Raw genomic sequence first — 20,723 nt, 5'->3', positions numbered from 1 at the left:
TTTTTTTTTTGGGGGGGGGGGTTTCTTGATGCAGACGACGTAATGTTCTTTTTAAAGGCCTCAAAAAACACAATTTATAGTTTATCAGCTTAACAATTGACTACTTGATTTTTGGATACATAGAAAAATTTTAAGGTTTTTGAAATCCACAAAAAATTCCTCCAAAATCACCACGGTGTTGAATCAGAACCTCAACTGAACATCTGAAATGTTGTTTTAGCTGCATGTACTGGATGCACTTGTCTATAATTTGGGGTTAATAAGCTATAGTAAATGGATAAATATAACATTAAGCCAATGCCAGCAAAGCAAAAGACTTAATAATAAAGCAATTTATTTGCCAAATAAGAATGCCTATACAGTATATACAGTACATACGACAGTCTGAATACTACCAGGAAAATGTTTGGCAAAACAAAAGTAGATCGACTCCCAGACTGCATGGAAAGTGAACAATCATAACTGTATTTTGTAACACACGCAAATGATATAATGAAGGATTCCTGACCCCTCTGGGCAATTAAATATACACATTGCATTACCTATATAAAACGACAATAATCTGTACACCATTTTATGTAAAATACGATTGCACAACCCAACAAGTCCCACAACATGTCTATATTTGAATTCAAGCAAGGTCTTGCCGCTTAATTTTGATAAAATAACGGAACTCTATATTTTTGCAACTCCACCACCACTCGACAGATGTTTCATTCTCTCTGCTGAGGAGGAGCAGTTCTCCTGTGTCGGTTTCCCTTGTTTACCAGTAAACACATGAAAGTGGTTAATACACCCGCTAATGTGATGATGCAAAACTATGAGAACTGTTGAAAAGGCCGGAAGACAAAGGTTTTTACGCTGATGGGTGAACTCAGGTGCATGGCTCTTTACAGTGTGCATTTAATGGTGTTTAGGTCGGCGTGAGGAGGACCTCGTCAATCTTGCTGAAAGTTCAGTTGTGTATGGAGAACCTCTGAAACGAAAACATACCCGGCTCCTCTCTGCTGTCCAGCCCTGTAACACTCAGCGGTCTCCTCGTCAGCAAAGTCCCCCATGGAGGTCGGCGTTACCGTCCTCTGCTGTCCACAGCTCACTCCTGTTCCTCCTCCTCCTCCTGGAGCTCCTCGATGGCGTCCATCTGAGCCCTGGAGCACACTTCGCTCATCGGAGCAGAGTCCTCGCCCTCCACCACCAGCTCATTGGACATCTCACTGTTTTTCTGAGGAGACAGCAGATGCAGGGATTAAAGCCACATTCTCCAAGACTCACTGAGGTAAAGTCAAACTGGAGCTGCCAAAAACCAAACAACAGCACTGTTAAGTGCGGCTTAAACCATTCTGTTAATCTTACACTGAAAAAGCTGCAAAACAGAACACAATATAGTAGTCCAGGTCTTGCATGTAGGAGCACGCGTGGCTTCCTGAACCCCATAATCTCATTAGGTCATACTTTTAGTCATTTTTGTTAAATCATCACAAACTAGACACATGCAAGAAAAATCAGGTCTTGGTTGTGACACAACCTTTAAAATGGTTAAGTAATTATATACACACACAGAGATGAGTGAGAGGGCGTTTTAATTTTTTGGGCCAGAAGGTAAATAAGAGCTATCCCAAATATGAATCAAGCTGATTCGTTAGGTTACTCAATTTAGGAGTAATGAGCATCAAATAGACTAAATGAGTCAGTAAAAACTAAAGTTTGATGAAAAATATTAATGTTATATCTGTCTGCTAAATATAAATATCAACAGGAAAACAGCTGTCAAAGGTAAAATCTTTGATCCTTTAAATGAATCGTAGGTTTAACAACTAATCTTTGCAGAAAGTAAAATGGAAGAACAACAAGATACAACATGTTGATAAGCAGCTTGAAGGCTGCAGGTAGAAGGTGTCCCGGTGACACACAAAGAAAATCTCTCATCTCTCACCACAAACAAAGTTAAGGTAACAAGGCGGCAAGCAGAAGCTTCATATTGAATGGACATGTAGGAGCAACAGTAGTGACCTTATCATCCACACATTTCCTTATAATAAAATCTAAATGTTAGAAAGTCGTATCACAATCGTTCCATGCAGCCTTTGTTCAGAAAGCTCTGAATAGAAAGCAGAACAAAAGCACTTGGCTCCTGTTCTTCAACATAATTTTGATATTCTGGATGAACACAATGTGTCAAGTTTTATCTTATTAAGTAGGATTAATAGCCAGTAATTAATTACTTCAAATTAAAAGGCAAGACTTTGAAAATGTATTCTCATTTTAAATAAAATCTATTCAGAAAAGAGAAATAATCAACAAGACACAAATTGACAATACAGTGAGTGGAAAAAAGTAAAAGCTCTTCCGTACATACTGTCCTTAAATATAACATTTTCATATCAAATTCAGTGATTGGGGCACCAAAAATACTAACAAGCTGAAGATATAAAGTGGCTCTGAAAAGGCACAAATGAGCGACACACCTGACTTAAAGCAGCTGCATAATGGGAATTGAGACTAAGTGTGTGCTTTCATGTTGGCAGTGACCTCATTCCAGGTGTTCTCACCTGTTGTCGATAAACATAGCACGCTGCTATGGCAACCATTGTCGACTCCCCTATGAAACCGGCCAAGAGGGATCCAACCCCGAGAGTGGCCCCGTGAACCCTGAAATATCAACAAATTTCTGTTTATTTCACAGTTTTCTAAGCGCTCCTCCTGTTTGATGTTTTTAGGAATAAAATACTTTTTAAGCAGAAAAACCACACAACGCTGTGATAAATAACAGTCGGCCCGAGTCACGGCGCTGACCTCTGTGACCCTGGCAGCGCTCTCTGAAGTGTTGACTTACCCCATATAAGGCAGCACAACTAGACTGGTGATGAGGACAATGATGCGGAGAACTGAGCTGGGGGCCAGCACAAAGGTCTTTTTCAGGGTCATGAGCCATCCAGTCAAATGAGCCCGAACAGTCACTGCAAACACACACAGAGTGGAAAGATCACCCCATCAGCCCGAGCAACGCCCCACCGACAGCCACAGCAGGAAGGAAAATGCAGCTGGACGCTGAAAAACATCAAATCATGTGTCTTACCTGGCAAAGGAAAAAAGGAGAAAATTCGGAGCGGGACCACACACAGCTTGGCGAAAGCATACTCCACTCCAATGACATCAACCAGGATCTTCTCTGATACATTTGGAGTCCAAAACACCACAAAGCAAAGCTGCACATAAAAATGAGCAAAAGCAAATTATTTTTTTTTGCATTCGCTACATCACAATAGACTCGTCTGGCACGCCTCATTAGATTTCATCAGTTCATTAACTCAAGAGGTTTCGTATTGAATGTGGACCTTTGAAGCTCACATAAAACAGGCAAGCGAGCGAACACACGACAGACAATGTTATTGTTTCCAGAAGCTGTTGCTGAGACACGTGCAAAATTACCAAAGCATCTCTGAGCTATTACTGTATGGTCAGATTGCTAAACGGAAGTATAAACCTTTCTGATCGGAACATGAATAAAACTATTGTTTTAAATTGTATACAGATCATTTCCCTGAACTCCACACTCGGGCCAAGCATCAGGGGACCAGGAGATCCATAAAAGGATATTTTCTTCTTTCCTCTCTGACTACATTGCTTTCAGCTGGATATTTTTCAGAGTGGTTGTCTCTGATTTTGCAGTATATTTTCACCACAAGTGTTTTTTTGAGGGCACTGACTGCATTAGCAATGCAGTGAGTCAATCTCAGAAGGTTACAACACACAACAGCAAAAAGGTAGCGTGTTCTTAACGGCCTCTGGACTTCCTCCATTGCTTGTTCTTTCGTGTTGCTCATCTTCATCATTGCTTACGAATCCCATATTAGCTTTCACTGAAATCTTGGTCCACCCTGACACAGGTAGTCATTTCAGATTCAGTCATTTCAGCAAAAGACCTGGTGCACCACAAGGATTCCCTTCTGTTTCCACCGGACAGCACCTGCTTCATCACCAATCACGACTGTCTGATGATGCCCTGTTATATCAGGTCTGGACTGCTGTCTTCAACTCACCCTGTTAATATTTTCCCCAGCTCTGCCTCCCTCTCTCCAACAAACTCTGCTACAACTGATTGACATTGACACTACTGACACTAAAAGTTGCTTCCTTCTATGAAACATTAGAAGAATGTTCGCCGGCCAAAAACAGGTAGCGCCACCGCATTTACTCTCATCTGCTGTGCTGCTCCTACTTTCATTAAGGTCAAGTCACAATGTTTTCTTATGCAAAGAGCCACTAACAGCATGCACCAAGCTCTCCTGCATGGCCTCTTTCGCTCTCAGCTTGAAGTCCTTGCTCTCCTTCCTATAATGTTGTGCTTTGTGCACCTGCAACCTCATTGCAACAGCATCTGCTACATGAGTGAACATAAAATCGTTTCATGCTGCCAAGACTGGATCAGACTTGAATGTGGGATAAAGGAGAGAAAAGAGACAAGATAATACACAACACAAGATTCTACAATATTTTGGAAACACTGAAACAACACTTGATAAACATTTCATAACCATTCTTCTTCAGGAATTAGCTATTTAGCAGAAACTGATCAATTACATAAAGCCTCTTGGTGTGGTTTTGTGGTTTTAAACCAAAATATCAGAATAGATAACAACCAGCTGATGATTTCACTTGGTATCACCTCACCATCTATCATTACCTTAGCAAGATGGAGACACATACACACACACAACTAATTTTTGTGGCTCAAGCAAAACCGCCGTCTCCCCTGACTCAGCTGTGGTTCATCTAAACATGGTGAGACATCCACGCGTGCTGCCCTTTTTATAAAATCTGATTATTTGTTGCAGAGAATTATTAATTTCCCCTTTCCAAACATATTTCTTCTTCTCCCTGATGTTTTTCGTGTCATTATCTTTCTTTTATCTGTAATTAGAACAAGTTCTGGCTTGCGACATGGCAGCTCGTGTTTTCACCGCTGCTAGGGGCCATACCTATGTTCCTGTTGTTCGGCGACACACCCTCACTTGCATGTTTACAGCTTTGGGATTCCACATCTGGTGCGCCACTCTCCTCCTCCTACTCCTCCTCCTCCTAAAAGGACCCAACCTCAACCACACACTTCCTGTTTTTCTCATTTGAGCTTTTAAAGACAATTGGAGCCAGGGTTCCCTCCTACTTTATAGAAGTTCCCTTTGAATCACAAAAACACATCAGCATACGCAGTGTGACTGCACCACTCCTTAGTTAACAGCAATGAACACCTATACGGGGCTTTAGGAATGTGTGAACTGATACGTTTTATGTGGATGCCTATTTTATTAAGCTCTTAAAGCTGTGGCTGCAGAGTTGGAGTGAGGAACAAAAGCCCCTTAACCTCTTCACAAATTCCACCCTACCATGTCTGTGCAACCTGAAACCATGACAGGGTGGCAAAGGAAACATACACTGATGACGCCTGTAACCAAGATGTTACCCCCATCAGTAGCCCCCATCACTTTGAGCTTTAGTGTATAGCTGTAGCTTTTTTTCAGTCTCTAAATCTGTCGCTGAAAAAACACCCAGGCTGAAGGCTGATTGAGTGAGCAACCTTTGACAAGGTTTGCAAAAACAATGCCAAACATGTTTTTACACACTACTGGACTGGTTTTGTCAGTCGCACACTATCTTCTCATCTGTGTTCCAGGATAAGAGAAGATAAACAGGTGACAACTCAAAATAATACAAACTCTTGAAAAAGACATAATGCAAATGTTGTGAAAGAACATGTTTGCATCCAGTTAAGTCGGGCAATTAAATGCATTTGTGACGTTTTGCTAGGCACCTTGGACAGCTGACACCTACTGTAGGAAAGGTCAGGTCACAATGAATGTCAAATGAGATTGTAAACAAATACAAGGCAAGTGAGAGATTACATTTTCTGAGAATGAGCACTGAAACTTTATACTGCCTCTGACAGGTACTGAGCTGAGCCAAAAGGTTTGGATTCAACTCTTTTTAAGTGACAGAGAAGAAACTGGGTGATTATTTATCAGAATATAGACAAGCTTCATTGTAATGGTTTAACAGGTACTTGTTTTGTTTTCTGACTAACCTTTTAGCCCAAATATATTCAGTTTGCAACTGAATTTACATCAAAAAAAGAGAAAAGCTGCAGTTACTCTAATAGTTTGGGTATTTTGGTTAATTTTCCGTAGATTGAGTAATTGTTTTAGCTCTAAGTCGCATTGATTTTTCTCCAAATGATACAAGGAAATTCAGGAGCATCTCCACAAACATCACAGAAACAAGCGATTGGCCCAATTCATTCCTTATTCCAACCCCAATCAGTAAAAGTTATGCAACCAAGTAATTCACCCTCTTCCTCGTCTTACCGTGAGTGATAGAGCCAGACAGCAGAACGTAAACTTTTTAATATGCGACTTGGTGACGGGGCAGCTGGCGTTCATCTTATTGCTGGGATTGTTCTGTTGGCGACAGAAGAATATCAGTGGTGTTAACAAACCAATCTACACCAAACACACGCAGAGGCAGTCTAGGTTACCTTGTCAAAGGCAGGGTACACCGCTCTCAGTTCAGTCAGCCAACCGTAGGGCATATGACCCACAGGGTATGTGGCTGTGAGCACAGCCACCGCCTGCAAACACACAGATACGACAGCTAGAAGTCATCAGCACGACAGCACATTCAGTGGAGAAAATATCACAGCGGCCACAGACCGTGATATTAACGACAGCTGTCTAACAATAGCCGACATGAAAGCCACACTTGTGCCTCCTACTTTCCCGGTAGCGTGCGGTTTTTCACAAGTTTACGAGTGAATAAGAGCCTTGAGCTTGTTATTGTGAGCCAAACAACAACAGGCAGTGTCAGGCTTTACAGAGGAACAGTAGGGCCACATAGGAATGTTTTCACTCAGTGTAATCATGACCTGAGTTTCACATGAACATGAATCACCCAAACCACTGGCAGCCAGTGTTGTTGATGATTTCCAGTTCATTCTGGTAAACAGCTATGCATTGTCTCTAGTAGTTTGGGTCTCTGTAAGCCAGAAAGCTCCAGAGGGAGTTTGTTAGCATCTGGCATTTCATCTGCAAAAAAACTTGAGTAGAAAACTGGTCCCCTGGGTTCACATCACCGTAACATCCCCCTGTGTGATCCCTCACATCAACCAATCGCTTATAATATAAAATAAATAAATAAAAAAACAACATGAAAATATGGAAGCTTTAGACTTAAAGGTTAAAAGAAATTATTGCAATGATAAACAATGACAAAAAGCAACAGCTCATATGTTTAACACAGGGAATTAAATCCCTGATACACCCACCTCTGTAGAGGTCCCCTTGAGGTCACGAGACACAAAGAGGTTGACGATGGGTCGACTGATGCGCTGAGTGGCCAGGATGAGGGCCAGGGGCCACCAGAAACTCAGCATCTTTTTGATAGTGGCATCACCCTGCAGGGACAAAGACGTGGCCAGTAAATCACTTGTTCTAGAAAAGAAAAGCTTCTTTGTCATTTTATTTACCTTCGAAATAACAACCTGTCATTCATTTTAGCCCAATTTTTATTTTCTCCTCAAATATTTCTTGAAAAATTAAAGATTTACAGAGAAAAACAGGCAGCACTTACGCCCACATCAAGCCCGCTGGAGTCTGGGATGCTGTCGTGAATGTTACAGTAGTAGCCCAGACCAACGATGCTAAAACGGACCAAGGCCCCCATATACAGGGAGAATATCGGGATGAGTAAAGGCTCCACGCATTCCAGATTACTGTGGAGGAGAATGGCCACAAACACAATCTGCGGGGAATAAAACAGAGCTGATCAGCCGCACAAAACATTCACAACGAAACCTGTTTTTAAATGGCTTAAACTCTTCAAACTGCCCCGTGTCAGATCAAAACCAAGAAGTGGATCTTAATACCTGGGCCACAACATCAGAGATCGAGGCCGAGCCAACGATGACGCTGTACTTGTGCTTGAGAAGAATCCCTGCGTGAATCCATGCCTTTGGACGGAACAATAGACAAAGACATTACCCCAAGACACCAAGCTCTCGGTAAGTAAAAGCTCTATTTGGGCCATTTCCTCAGCCACAGCTGAATGACAGGATATGTAACGGAACTGAGCTCGCCTTTAAAGCACAGAATACATTTCATTTAAAAACCAGCATGAACAGAATTACAAACCATCCATTGCCATGTCAGTTGAGTTTAAATCTGTTGCTTGCATGACAGAATGTCTGGATTTCTACAGAATAATCCTGCCGTTCCATAGACTCACCATTGCATCCAACAAAGGGAATGCAGCCAGGTATAAGAAAGCCTTTCTTGTCTTGCTCCCCACAGAGTCATTCACATGGTGGAGCTTATTAATGATGTAGTATCCTAAATCTGTGTAGGCTATAGGAGAATAACAGAAAACAGAGGAAACGACAGGTAAGCAGAGGCTGCTGTTTTGGACAGCAGGGATTGAGATTTTTCCCTGAAGGGAAAGCTGTCAGATGGTGCAGGATGAAATGAAACTTTAGGTTTTGCCACAAGGGCCAAATTTTTCCGTTTACAGGATCTGGTTTAAGCACAGTGTGTCATCATGTGAGCATAAACAACCCCTTAATCACACACCTATCAGGATATGCAGGACGAATGCGATGGCCCCAGCTGCCACCATGCAGATCACGGCCTTCCTCCGGTCCCTCCTGCTGTTCACAAACACCAAACCCACATTCTTGAAGTCGCTCATGGGTCCGGTGAAGAATTTCATCAGGGAGTAGGCCAGGCCGTAGCTGGCCAGCATTTCAACTGCATCCTCCTTGACTGTGGCTATGCCCCTATTGAGGGCCTGGAAAAGATGTCAGAGGGTGTGGAGACAAGTCAGAGGAATGAGACAGGACATGACGGTAGCGTGGCAAGCACACATGACCGTGAGGTGGTCATTGATTACTCTGGATTGAAATGTAAAAACTTGCACGAGATTCGCAGTGACGATGAAAGGGTAGACCTTTGGGTGGACATAATGTCTGGACAGGAAACACCCACAACACCGGATCGAGGAATTATTTTGCTTTCAGTTTTACCTTAAGAACAGCTGCTCCAGCCTCACAGGATTGTATGCTATTTATACCAGCTAACACAGACATTACATAAGCCTAATCCTGACATTTTCAAGCTTCACTGTGTGTCTTCTCACACTGCCTGCCCAGTGTCCCTTGGGTGAGGGCAGGAGCCAGATCAGTCATATGGCTGAGAGAGGGGGAGGAGGAAATTATCCAGGCAGGCAAATATGACAAAAATGCGTTTAATCTGTCCACAAGATCCGCCATCTCCATCTCCATCTCCAAACAGGCCCTGATGCAGATCTGTCCTGCATCAAGGAGAAGCTCAGAGCTGCTGGTGACGTTTCCCCCCCCCTTTATATATTTATTTTATTTTATTTTTTTATTTGAATTGTTATTTACTGACACATTCCCAGAATAATCAGGAAGCTTCCTGTCCGCACGGCTCTCCTCTTCATAATAAACAAATAAAAAATAAAAAAAAACTGATTGGATCTCAGCTCAGTCTGAGCGCTAAGCTAACTGTGGCTACATCACCTTCATCTGAATAAACAGTCCGTCTCTCCGCTCTCCTCCCCCGGCATGCCCCCCCTCCCCCTCCCCGGTATATCCCCTCTCTCCCCCCGGGGGTCACGGCGGTGTCTTCCCGGTGTCGGACGGCGGATGCTCGGCTGCCAGCGGCGGAGTGAAACACGGTTAGCCGCCGCTAGCGGGGAAAAAAAAAAAAAAAACCCAACCTGCCGTTACGTTTGTTTATGTGTCTGTTTGTGTTTTTTGTTTTTTGTTTTTTTTTTAGCCGTCAGCTGTCTAAAAAACACCCAATAAATCCATAAATAAAAGAAAAGTGAAACGTTTACCTGCTCTCCGAGGTCGATGGCCACATTGGTGATGGCCAGAGGAACCAGAAAGCGGATGAGAGGCCAGTACGGACTGAGAGATGGAAACTCCACCATAGTAGAAGCCGGGCTGACCGAGCGAGGGGCATCTGCCTCGGTCTGTCAGGAGGTGGAGGGGTCGGTCGTTTGGCCTGGAGCGACCTTCTTCGTCTTCCTACCGGGGAGCGGAGCCGAAGTGGAGCGGAGGCGGCGGCGGCGGCGGCGGCGGCGGCAGCGGCAGCCGGGACGCTCGCTCCTGAAGCGGCAGCGCGTCACTGTGCGTCGATGCGGCGGAGCGGAGGCGAAGGTCAGCGGAAAATTCAGACGGGCGCATCTTCCTCACAAATCATCGTCGAAAGGGGGGGGAGGGAGGGAGGGTGCTGCTGGTGGAGGTGACATAAAGACAGCACCGGCTTTGGTGGAGGTTTTTCCCCTCCCCGGTTGGATCAGTCTGACTGCGCCGTCCGTCCCACCGGCCGCTGCTGGCATCCCGGCCGTGACGTCATCACCGAGCCTGGATCTGGTTCTTGTCATCATGGTGTGTTTACATCAGGACAGAGGCGGACACACAAAGAAACACAATTACACAGCTTAGATTTTTGCTTTTTTTTTTTTTGCTTTATGCCTCTGCTAAATATTTACTCAAAGCTGGGTGGACTCCAATCTGAGTCAATGAAACACTGGCAGCTTGGACTCACATACACTTTAATATAAAAGTGTCTTCACAGAGGAAAGCAGAACAGTTTGGGCCCATATGTGTTTATGTTTACGCTGTGCCCTTCCTTTAGGAAAGTAATTATAGGCGTAACAGATGAGTCAAAAAGACAAAAACGGGTGAAATACAGACCCCTGGTGGACGAGAGAGGAGGGGAGACAAAAAAATAAATATTAAAAGACAGTGTTGATGAAAATACTACAAGAAATGTGACAACAAAAATGGAAAAAGTCATGAATATCTGTTCACAGAAAAAAAAACAAGTATGCAAATCTGCACCAACCAATAAGCTCAAGCATCTTATCTAAAAATAAATACAAACAGTAGTTTGAAAAAACAAAATAAATAATGACTCAAAATCAGCACAAAAAGCTTTGTGTCCCCCATAAGTTTTTTCTTTATATTTTGTTTGTTTTAGCCGTTAATGTCTCATTAAATTTGTTCTTTGACATTTTGGTTCCTTCCCAACACTTTCTGTGTGCAGCCAATGTGCAGCAGCAGCATGTGGTGTAAGAGTTGTGAGTAAAGCCTGTCTGAGCAATGTTCAGTCAAAAACAGTTGTTTGTGCTCCCGCCTGGTGCCCGGGGCAGGTTTCATAGTGATTTCAACAGTTGACGTAGTATTTTCAACAAAAGGCACACAACTCCTCGACAGCTGTGACTAAAGTCAGACATTTAAGGAGTCCATACCTGAACTTTGTGGGTTGAAACCTGTAATTCCTTCCTTTATGTCAGCTTTATGTAAAAAAATATTTCTTCTGACTCCCAATAACAGCAGACTCTGTGTTGTTTTTTTTTAGTAAATTATTGGCTTTTACAAGCCTATTTTTGAGTAAGCAGTCCAGAAGTGTGTTTAGTGGAACATATACTCAGCTGTGTTTGTGCCCAGGTTTGTCTCTATTGAATAGTTGTGCATGCTGGAACAAACAGGAGCGTCGAGCTAAATATATCTGTGTAGGAAGGAAATTTGCATATAACTAAAAATGTCATGTAGTTCATCAGTGTGTTGTTTGTTCTTGCACTGAGGAAATGTTAAGTTTGTTATCAATTTTCTATAACTTGGAAAATGTTGTTTACCAGTCACGCAGATGATTAAACCTGCAACATTTAATTTTATTGTGTAGTTTGGTGATGTTGGTGTTTTCCTTGTGTCGGAGATCATCTTTTTGAGTTCACATTTGTAGAAGACTGAAGGCTTTTCAGGTTAGCTGATGTCTCCTATCCAACTAAGCAGATATTTTATTTTCATATTTATTATTGTTGCTTTTTTTGGGTTTTCTACAACGCTCTGCTGGACCCCGTGAAAGTCCACGCTCAACACTTACAGGCTTTTAAATAACACACTGACATATTTACAGCTGGAAATTAGGAATATACATGCAGGGAGTCATTCATTAGAGCTGTTTACTGCAGATTTAATGTAGTATTATCTGAGGTAATGCAAAAGTGCTTGAGATTGCCAGGTCTTAGTTTTATCTCCAGTGGATGTTTTCAGGTATAATGTGCCCTCTAGTGGTCAGCCCAGAGGCCAGTCACTCCTCGTACCTGGAAACACCTTGTGACCTGAGTTTTGTTACTCTTGGATACAACTACCACAAACAGGATGGTAAGTAGTAGACACTACATTTATCACCTACTGATAATACCAAGCACACTTTAATCTTATAAATGATTTCAATAAACAGGATTTTTATATATATATATATATATATATATATGAATGAATGTGACCTGATGATTTATTTGGTTAACTTAATACAATGTGTCTGTGTTTGTGGCCCCAAGGCCTGTGCCCAGCGTGCCGATTAGACAATCCATCCATGGAACGGCCTATAAATCTATAGATGAGAAAACATATGCAAAATTTCAAGCAGCTGTCACACATCAATTATGCAGAGGGCCACAACTCTCATACTATAAGCAAACATTCATCAGAGGAGAATAGTAAGAACAGCTGAAAGCATAAGATTACTCGAGATGAACACAGCTGCCATGGTCTAAGAAAAAAAAAAAAAAAAACACATTTAGACTTTGTAAAGCACCATAAATTAAACTGTCTTACTGATGCAAGTTTCCTCTATACTGCTGCTAGTATCAGTTTCATTGAGGCCTTCAGTAATCCTGAAACACTGATGATTAATGTAGTCAACGGCTATTGTGGCTCATCCTTAAAAAACCTTTCTTGTAGACGGTCCCTGTCATTTTAACCTTCACCTCACTAATGCTGCCCTCTATGGATGAAAATTTTAAGTGCGATTGTTGCACCTGTAGACTCACACAGCACTACCACCCTGACATAAGGTATACCTGCACGTTACTGCAGCAAGATGAGACGTTAAACTACTGCAGGTCAGCAAAAACGGGGTTAATCTGGATGCCAGCTAACACAGCTAACACAAACAACTGCGCAGCTGTCCCCAAACAATACCAACAGTCTACTGCTTTAAAAGTGGCTCTGTGCGGCTGCGCTCAGGCACAGTGGTGCTTTAAGCTGGATGCTAACAAGTGTGCTGCAGGTGTGGTTTATTTCCCAGCAAAACAAACCTCACATTGGAAAGTAGAAAAGAGCCCACCTCATACATGTCAGGGGTGCATCCCTGATGAGATTTGTAAAGTGAAACAGAGAAACCACAGAGTGGATGATGTTCTTATTCCCACACTGCTGAGAGGGCTGAATGTGCTCTTTCTCAGTGAAATGCATATGTGTGGGTATATTGTGCAATTGTCTTAGTTAGGGTGAGGGACTTATGATGTATTGCAAAGCAGGAAAATATTATTATTATTATAGAAATATGTGGGAATGATGCACAGTGTAGGGACACTGTGTTGATTTATGCCTCTATGTGTATTATTACACTTCCACAGTGTGAATGTTTACAGGACATAATAAAATCAGTCAGTAATAAAGTTTGCCTAGGTTGGTGCACATCTCCACTCAACAGTGGTTTTCCTTTTTCATTTTGCTTGACACTGGCAGAAAACCTCTCCCCACATGCACAGACAAAATCAGATGGTAAACTGTCACAGTATAAATATAAACACATTGCAGGTTAGGCTACATGCTGCTGTTGCAGCTTGTGTCAGTATCACCATCAATAATTAATGACACAATTAGCTCTTGAGCAGTCTGGCTGATCTGCCATCCTCTTATTGCTGAATGCTTAGTTGGTAACCTCCAACCAGAGACTAAGCTGAATGGCTATTGATTTTCTGCTTGTGCCAATACATCACGCTGAATGCTGTCCCGGTCACATGTGAAGAGTCACACCCTCGATGTTTCTCTGTCTGCTGATGTGTTACATTTAATATGAATGGATCTAACGCATGCTTGTCAAACGCTGACTGACGATGAAGTCCTGTGGGAAATAATCTGACGTGAAATATTCAGAGGCTTTACTTTAGTAAAAGTGCCAATGCTGCCCTGTAAAAACTCCTGGTTTTAAAAATCAAAGAAATCTAAGAAAAAAAAAAAGTGAACAGTGACCGATAAAAAATGAGATACTCAAAAGTGACATATCTAACGTTTAAACAGCATTTCACTGCAGATATTTTATGTAGGACTGATGATTGTTTTCATTCTGAAGTAATCTACTGATTAGTCTCATGCTTGGGACACTGACAAAATGCTGCGGAAAGACTACCACCATTTTACTGAGAATCGAAAGAGACTCCTCCACAATGTTTGGTTTTGTCTGGTTGATAGTAAGTTGACAACAATTAACTGCATCAGCTCTTTTCGATCATGCTTTTTGGGTAATCTACTTTATTTACAGGAAGCATCGTGTGTGAAAATCACTTCATGTGTTTCGTAGGTTACGATCAGCAGCAAATAAAGAGTTTGTACACCGTGTAAACCGTGTATATGAAACCACAGGACTCAGGATGTTACGATGTTGGACAAGGCATTAGGAAAGTTTAGAAAGGCAGTGTGAAAATCAAAAGAAAGGACACCAAAGTGTTTAAAGTATGACTAACAGAAGAGTCATACATGTAAATGAGTGTTCGGTGGAGAAGTGCGTAATACGAATGTCAGTCTATCAACACAAAGGCCAGTGTATCGAGGAATCAAAACTATCGCAAAGACTTCAAGACTCAACAATTCTTATTGCATAACAATTAAAATGGTCAGGTTTTAGGTGCACTGCTGTAGGTGTTTGTTTGGGTGAACGGGGAAGTCGGGATACTAAAACACTGGTTTGGTTTTGCTTTGTGGACATTTCTGTGTTCCTTCCTGTGTGTGACTGTGATAAACTGGTCTTTCTCTTTTAATGTGATTTCAATATAATTTGACTGTTTTCGATGCTAAATGAGTAACAGTAAAAAGGAAAAAAGAAAAGGAAAAAGATTACTGAATGATACCGACACTATTCTTGGTCTTGTACATAGCAATGAATCTTTTCTTTCTGGTATCAGTTTTCATTATTCATACCACAACACATAAAAAAAATCCCCTTTGCTTCTCACTTTCATACACCGCCCATCCTCTCTTCTTCATTCCTTTTATTTTGATGCGGCTCCCTCATTAGTATTTTTATTCACAATAACTCATTTCAGGTCTTTTTCAAAAAGGTATTATAAATTACCCTCAAGTCAGAGAATTGACATTCAATAGCTGTGAATAGCGCACAATGATGCGTCAGATAACCAGAGTTGAATTACCAGTACAGTTATTTACTGCAGTGCCGTCTGAGTTAAATGACAACTGACTTAAATGCCTGTAAAATAAATGTATTTTTCAGTTTTTATTGAAAATGATTTGTTATGTAAAAAAAAAAAAAAATAGAAATATCTGTCCACTACAGACTTTCAATCAGAGGTGGGAGGAACCAGTTTGACTGAAGAAAAGCAAAAAATAAAAAACATAATCACCTCGAGTCTTCACTAATCAGAGGAAATGAGGGGCTCAATGTTTTCCTCTGCGGCTCCCGGTGCCCTGAAACAGCAGCAACACAAGAAACACCCAGAGACGATAAACACAATGACCACAACACGTGAACCCTGCGGCTACGATCACTATCCTCAACATGGCAGCTCACAGCGAGGAAAGGAGAAAAGGGGGGAAGGATGGAAGAAGGAGAGAGGGGTAATTTCACTTTGGGGATTTTCTTCACTTCCTCTGGAGTTATATTGATACCGAGGGGACATTTATAGCTCCTCTTCCTCTCCCTTTCTCCTCCCCACCTCTTTGCTCTCCTCCATTTTGCCAACTTAGCTATTGATTTGTTTCTTTGCTCTGCAGCCTCAAGACGTGGACGCTGATGTGCCCATTACTGTTAGAAAATCACATGCAGAGCCCTCAATGAGCTGGAGCTTTAATCCCACTCTACTCAAAGAGGTCCATTAAAATGAGTTGAATGAGGAATCTTGTGCAGCACCTTCGGCTTTAGAAAACTGTCTGTATCTACTGAGGTTACACCTTTTATGTGTTGATTTTCTTTTAACGTGACACATTAGATGTAAATAGATGTAAATAGTTGGCAACCACAGCCACAATCAAAATGAGGAAACACTGCGATATAACATTCAGTCACTTCATGGCATTCATCCTGTTTGGATTAAAGAAAATGTGACTTTAAATCAAAATAGGTCCTTATCAAACTGGATTGCAGTCAAATCTTTACAGTTTTGAGTGATTTAAGGCAATTTTAGCAAAATGTTATAGTCCTAAGTGGCTGGTGTGTTTAAGGGATAAACAGTTTTGGCCATAAACATACATTTATTCGTTTTTTCAGATCCATCTTAAAGCAGTACTCCCTCTTTCATGTGTTCATCAACCATTCCTGGTGTGAACCGTTCATAGCTGAGTTTTGTTTTTAGGACCTACACTTGGAAGAGAAAGTAGTAAAAGTAGAACTTGTAAAATAGAGGCAGTGAGATGGACATAAACAGATTCTTAAACTTCAGATTTAAAGTGGCTCACGAGTCTCTGATGAATATTGGTTTTTCATTTCTTTTCTTTTTTTTTTTTACACGATCATAAATAGCACAACCTACTTTGTTCGAAGGCTGCAGGCTTTTACATTTGTCATTAAATGTTTCTCCAGGACTCTCTCTCCCTCTCTTTTTTTTTTTTTTTTTTCTTTTTTAATGGAGTGGCCCAGTAACCCCAATAAATAACCCACTGCACAGCCCCGTGGAGTTACTGGGCCACTTAGAGCCTCCATCAGCTTCAATGTAATCTCAGTTAATTATCTCTTATTTCATGGTGGTTTGTGTGTGTGTGTGTGTTTGGGGGGGGGGGGTTCCCCTTCATCTCCTGACCCTGCACCCACCTGGCATGTTTCCATCTCCGGACCTCTCAGCAGAGGGCGCTCCAAGCCCGTCCAATGCCCCCCTCTTCCTGCCCTCCAGGACCGAAGGGGACACCTCCGTTCAGCCGCCTTCACCGTCTGATCCCTTTAATTGCTTCCTTCCTGGACTTAATTGGTGCCAATCCGTCCCGCTCCCCACCCGAGCTCCGTCACACGGCCCGGACCGACCACCGGGACTATTTCTCAGCTCCTAAACTTCATCAGCCAGCAATCCGCAAAGTGTGCAGCGTGTGTGTGTGTGTGTGCTCGTTTGAAATCACCTGTTCGGGCTCCTTCAGAGCTGTCAGTGTGTGCAGACGGACCGCGGTAAGACGCTGCTGCTGCACCTGTGAGCTTATTTTTCTGTTTCTTTTGTTGTCGTTGTTGTTGCGAAATCGCTGCATGAGTTGTGCAAACCTGGCAACTCGGTTGTTATTGTTGTTTTGCGGTTTCTGCTATTTGGAGGTGTGTGTGTGTGTGTGGGGGGGGTAACAACGCAAAGGCTGTGTTTTAAAAATAAATCCGGTCAAATGAATATAAAGTGAAAGTTCACAGCCAACGCGTTGTTGATGAAGTACACGCGAGAATAACGTGTGGGGTTGTTTTTTTTTTCTTAATCTTCCGGGGAGGGGGCGAAGCAGTGAAACACAACAACCTAATTTATCACTACTACTCACGTCGTGTTTCTCACAAGTCTCCAGTCAATGGCAGCTCTACTATGGCCCCGCCCACTTTGCCCTTTCACTCGGGACCTTACGCAAACAATATTTATTTTCAAACACACAACCCGGACCGGACTCTGTGGAGGGTGGGGAGTGTTTTTATTTATTCCTAAAATAAAAAAAAAACTGATTTGGAGTTGGAGGGTGGAGGGGTGGGTTGGACTTAAAAGATCGGTGAGCGTTTCGCGGGAAAAATAGGCGGAAGGATACGCTCGTGAGCGGGGGAGGGGAGGGGGGGCTGGGGGCGGAGTGCTGCGGCGCTTTTATTGCGGCGGGCGGAGCTCTCAGCTGTGATTCTCACGCAGTTGGTGACCGACTGCGCTTCGTCCTCGTCGGCTCGCCGGCTGCAGCCGCTCCGCTCCGTGCACGCTCCATGCACCGGCCGCTCCAGGATTTAATGTTACTGTCCCACTGGAATTACTCTCCTGCTCGGTTTTTTTGCGCAATTTGGGTCCATTTTTTTCTTTTTCCCGGTCGCCTCCGCTCGACAGCTTGAAATTGAACAGGTAAAAAAAAAAAAAAAAAAAAAAAAAAAAGAGTGGTCTTTGGGGGGGGGCTGGTGGATCTTGCATGTCAGATTTTCATAGTATTTCAATAAGGAGGGGCGCAGGGTGGGGGGTAGTTTATCGGCAGGAGTAGCAGTTTGCTGAAGGTGGGGTTTTCCCTTTGAGTTTCCCGGTGAAGCACCTGCTGCAGCCGCACTGGTGCAGGCATGCAGGGGGTCGGTGTTTTGGAGGGACCATGTGATGCTGCAGGATCGGTGCCAAGCAGGCGCTGTGTGTTTTGAACCGGCGACTGTTTTACAAACAACTAATCACTGCTTTGTTGTTGTTTTTTTTTCTTTTATTTATTTATTTTTTTTATCCCCCAAACCAGCTTCTCAATAAAGGACACAAACTGCAGACGCAACATGCCGCTGAATTCCAGTTTAGCGAGTAAAAACTACGACTACGATTACGACTCGCTGCAGCCGTATTTCTATGATAACGAGGAGGAGGATTTCTACCATCAGCAGCTCCAGCCTCCGGCACCGAGCGAAGACATCTGGAAGAAATTTGAACTGCTGCCGACCCCTCCCCTCTCCCCGAGCCGCCGGCCGTCTCTGTCCAGCCTCTTCCCCTCCACGGCGGATCAGCTGGAGATGGTGACCGAGTTTCTGGGCGACGACGCGGTCAACCAGAGCATCATCTGCGACGCCGACTACTCCCAGAACTTCCTCCGGTCCATCATCATCCAGGACTGCATGTGGAGCGGCTTCTCCGCCGCCGCCAAGCTGGAGAAGGTGGTCTCCGAGCGGCTCGCCTCCCTGCACGCCGCCAGGAAGGAGGCGGTTCCGGCTGACTGCGCGGAGCCCGCCGCCGCCTGGAGGCTCAACAGCAGCTACCTGCAAGACCTGAACACGTCCGCCTCGGAGTGCATTGATCCATCCGTGGTTTTCCCGTATCCGGTGGCAGAGACGCCCAAGCAGAGCGCAGGGACGCCGCACAGTAAGGACCTGAGACTGGACACGCCGCCGAACAGCAGCAGCAGCAGCTGTAGTGATTCAGGTGAGTTTGGGACACATTGGTGTCCTTCAGTTAAGGTCCTCCTGCTCAGTCTGCAGAGGCCGTGCGTCCATTTTAACTCCAGCCTTATCCTGCTGAAGACTTCTGTGGAATTAGCTTCAGGGCTTGGCCACATGTGAGACATTAAACTGATGGGAGGTGGACTGCAGAGATTGTGTCTCGATGATGGAGCTGTGCGTGTGTGTGTGTGACGGTTTTGCTTCTTGTGTTGTGTTGCAGAGGATGAAGACGGGGAAGAGGATGATGATGATGAGGAGGAGGAGGAGGACCAGGAGGAAGAGGAGATCGATGTGGTCACGGTGGAGAAGAGGCATGCTGTGAAACGATGTGACCCCACCCCGCTGGAGACCAGACATCCCAGCCCACTCGTGCTGAAGAGGTGCCACGTCTCCACCCACCAGCATAATTACGCCGCTCATCCATCCATGAGGCAGCACGAGCAGCCGGCTGTCAAGAGGCTGAAGCTGGAGAGCAGCAGCAGCAGCAGCGGTGGAGGTGGCGGCCACAGCAGAGTCCTAAAACAGATCAGCAGCAACCGAAAGTGTTTGAGTCCTCGGACGTCTGACACGGAGGACTATGACAAGAGAAGGACTCATAATGTACTGGAGCGCCAGAGGAGGAACGAGCTGAAGTTGAGCTTCTTTGCTCTGCGGGATGAAATCCCAGAAGTGGCCAACAATGAGAAGGCGGCCAAAGTGGTGATCTTGAAGAAAGCTACGGAATGCATTTACAGCATGCAGTCAGATGAACAGAGACTCCTCACAGTCAAGGAGCAGCTGAGGAGGAAAAGTGAACTTTTAAAGCAGAGACTGGCACAGCTGCAGGCTTCTCGTGCTTAAAGTTTGAATAGGACTTAGGGTGTACAGTTGTTGTTGCATGCAAATGCAAAAATTAAGTTGTTTGGAATCTTGTTTGATTTCAATGTTTAACTGCCTCAGATGATATGGTTGGATTAAATATTTAAAAGTTTATTTTTATTAATAAAATATAAAAAAAAATGGGCTATCCTGTTGGATCCCAAACTAAAATATAAATTTTTATGTTTTGTAAATAATTAATATTTCCTAAGAAAATGTATTTTTTGAAAACAATTGTCTGGTTGTTCAGACCCAATGTTTGTTTTGTTTTTTTTTTTTTTTTGTTTTTTTTCCATTATGTTCATAGAATCTCTTTGAAATATAAAAAAGTTTCTTCTTGAACTGGTGTCCTTGTTCTTACATTCACATACACAGTCCATCACAGCTGCCTCTTTTAGTAGACAGTTTGGGTTCATCACGGGGGCGGTGGAGAATAACCACATATATAATCCTGACCTGGACACATGATCCTTCTGCTGGATGTTCAGCTGGAAGCAGCTTCCTCCCACTGATGATGTGAGGTAAATTATGGAGAGCTTTAGAGGTTTAATTAAGACTCATATAGTCATTAAAAAAACTAATCTTGGGACTGTGATCCTAAAAATCACAAGCATATGAGCTTCACCATGAAGGAATCTGGCCATAAATGGCGTT

At 43.3% G+C, this 20,723-nt stretch overlaps 2 protein-coding genes across 3 annotated transcripts; one reads left to right on the top strand and one right to left on the bottom strand.

The window, feature by feature from the left end:
* Window positions 1–10: 10 nt before the first annotated feature.
* ankha (ANKH inorganic pyrophosphate transport regulator a) lies at window positions 11–10,373 on the bottom strand. Of its 2 annotated transcripts, none has more exons than XM_029529645.1 (12): window positions 9,904–10,373; window positions 8,616–8,832; window positions 8,275–8,393; window positions 7,916–7,999; window positions 7,621–7,791; window positions 7,310–7,444; window positions 6,530–6,622; window positions 6,360–6,452; window positions 3,077–3,206; window positions 2,834–2,957; window positions 2,530–2,649; window positions 11–1,214 (listed from the first exon to the last, which is right to left on the bottom strand). In XM_029529645.1, exons 1-12 carry the CDS (start codon window positions 9,997–9,999, stop codon window positions 1,094–1,096), a joined length of 1,503 nt encoding a protein of 500 aa, XP_029385505.1. In that variant the 5' UTR covers window positions 10,000–10,373; the 3' UTR covers window positions 11–1,093. The 2 variants fall into 2 exon arrangements, with proteins under 2 accessions (XP_029385505.1, XP_029385504.1); XM_029529644.1 differs by having other exon boundaries at window positions 11–1,222; window positions 2,550–2,649; window positions 7,316–7,444; window positions 9,904–10,368.
* A 7,555-nt stretch (window positions 10,374–17,928) lies between these two features.
* myca (MYC proto-oncogene, bHLH transcription factor a) lies at window positions 17,929–20,304 on the top strand. The gene is made up of 3 exons (XM_029529646.1): window positions 17,929–18,153; window positions 18,524–19,194; window positions 19,432–20,304. Exons 2-3 carry the CDS (start codon window positions 18,558–18,560, stop codon window positions 20,049–20,051), a joined length of 1,257 nt encoding a protein of 418 aa, XP_029385506.1. The 5' UTR covers window positions 17,929–18,153; window positions 18,524–18,557; the 3' UTR covers window positions 20,052–20,304.
* The last annotated feature ends 419 nt before the right edge of the window (window positions 20,305–20,723 follow it).

This window comes from Echeneis naucrates, chromosome 20 (assembly GCF_900963305.1).
Source record: "Echeneis naucrates chromosome 20, fEcheNa1.1, whole genome shotgun sequence".
Taxonomy (NCBI): domain Eukaryota; kingdom Metazoa; phylum Chordata; class Actinopteri; order Carangiformes; family Echeneidae; genus Echeneis; species Echeneis naucrates.
Note: the sequence above shows the minus strand (reverse complement) of the source record. Positions and strands in the feature narration are given on the sequence as shown.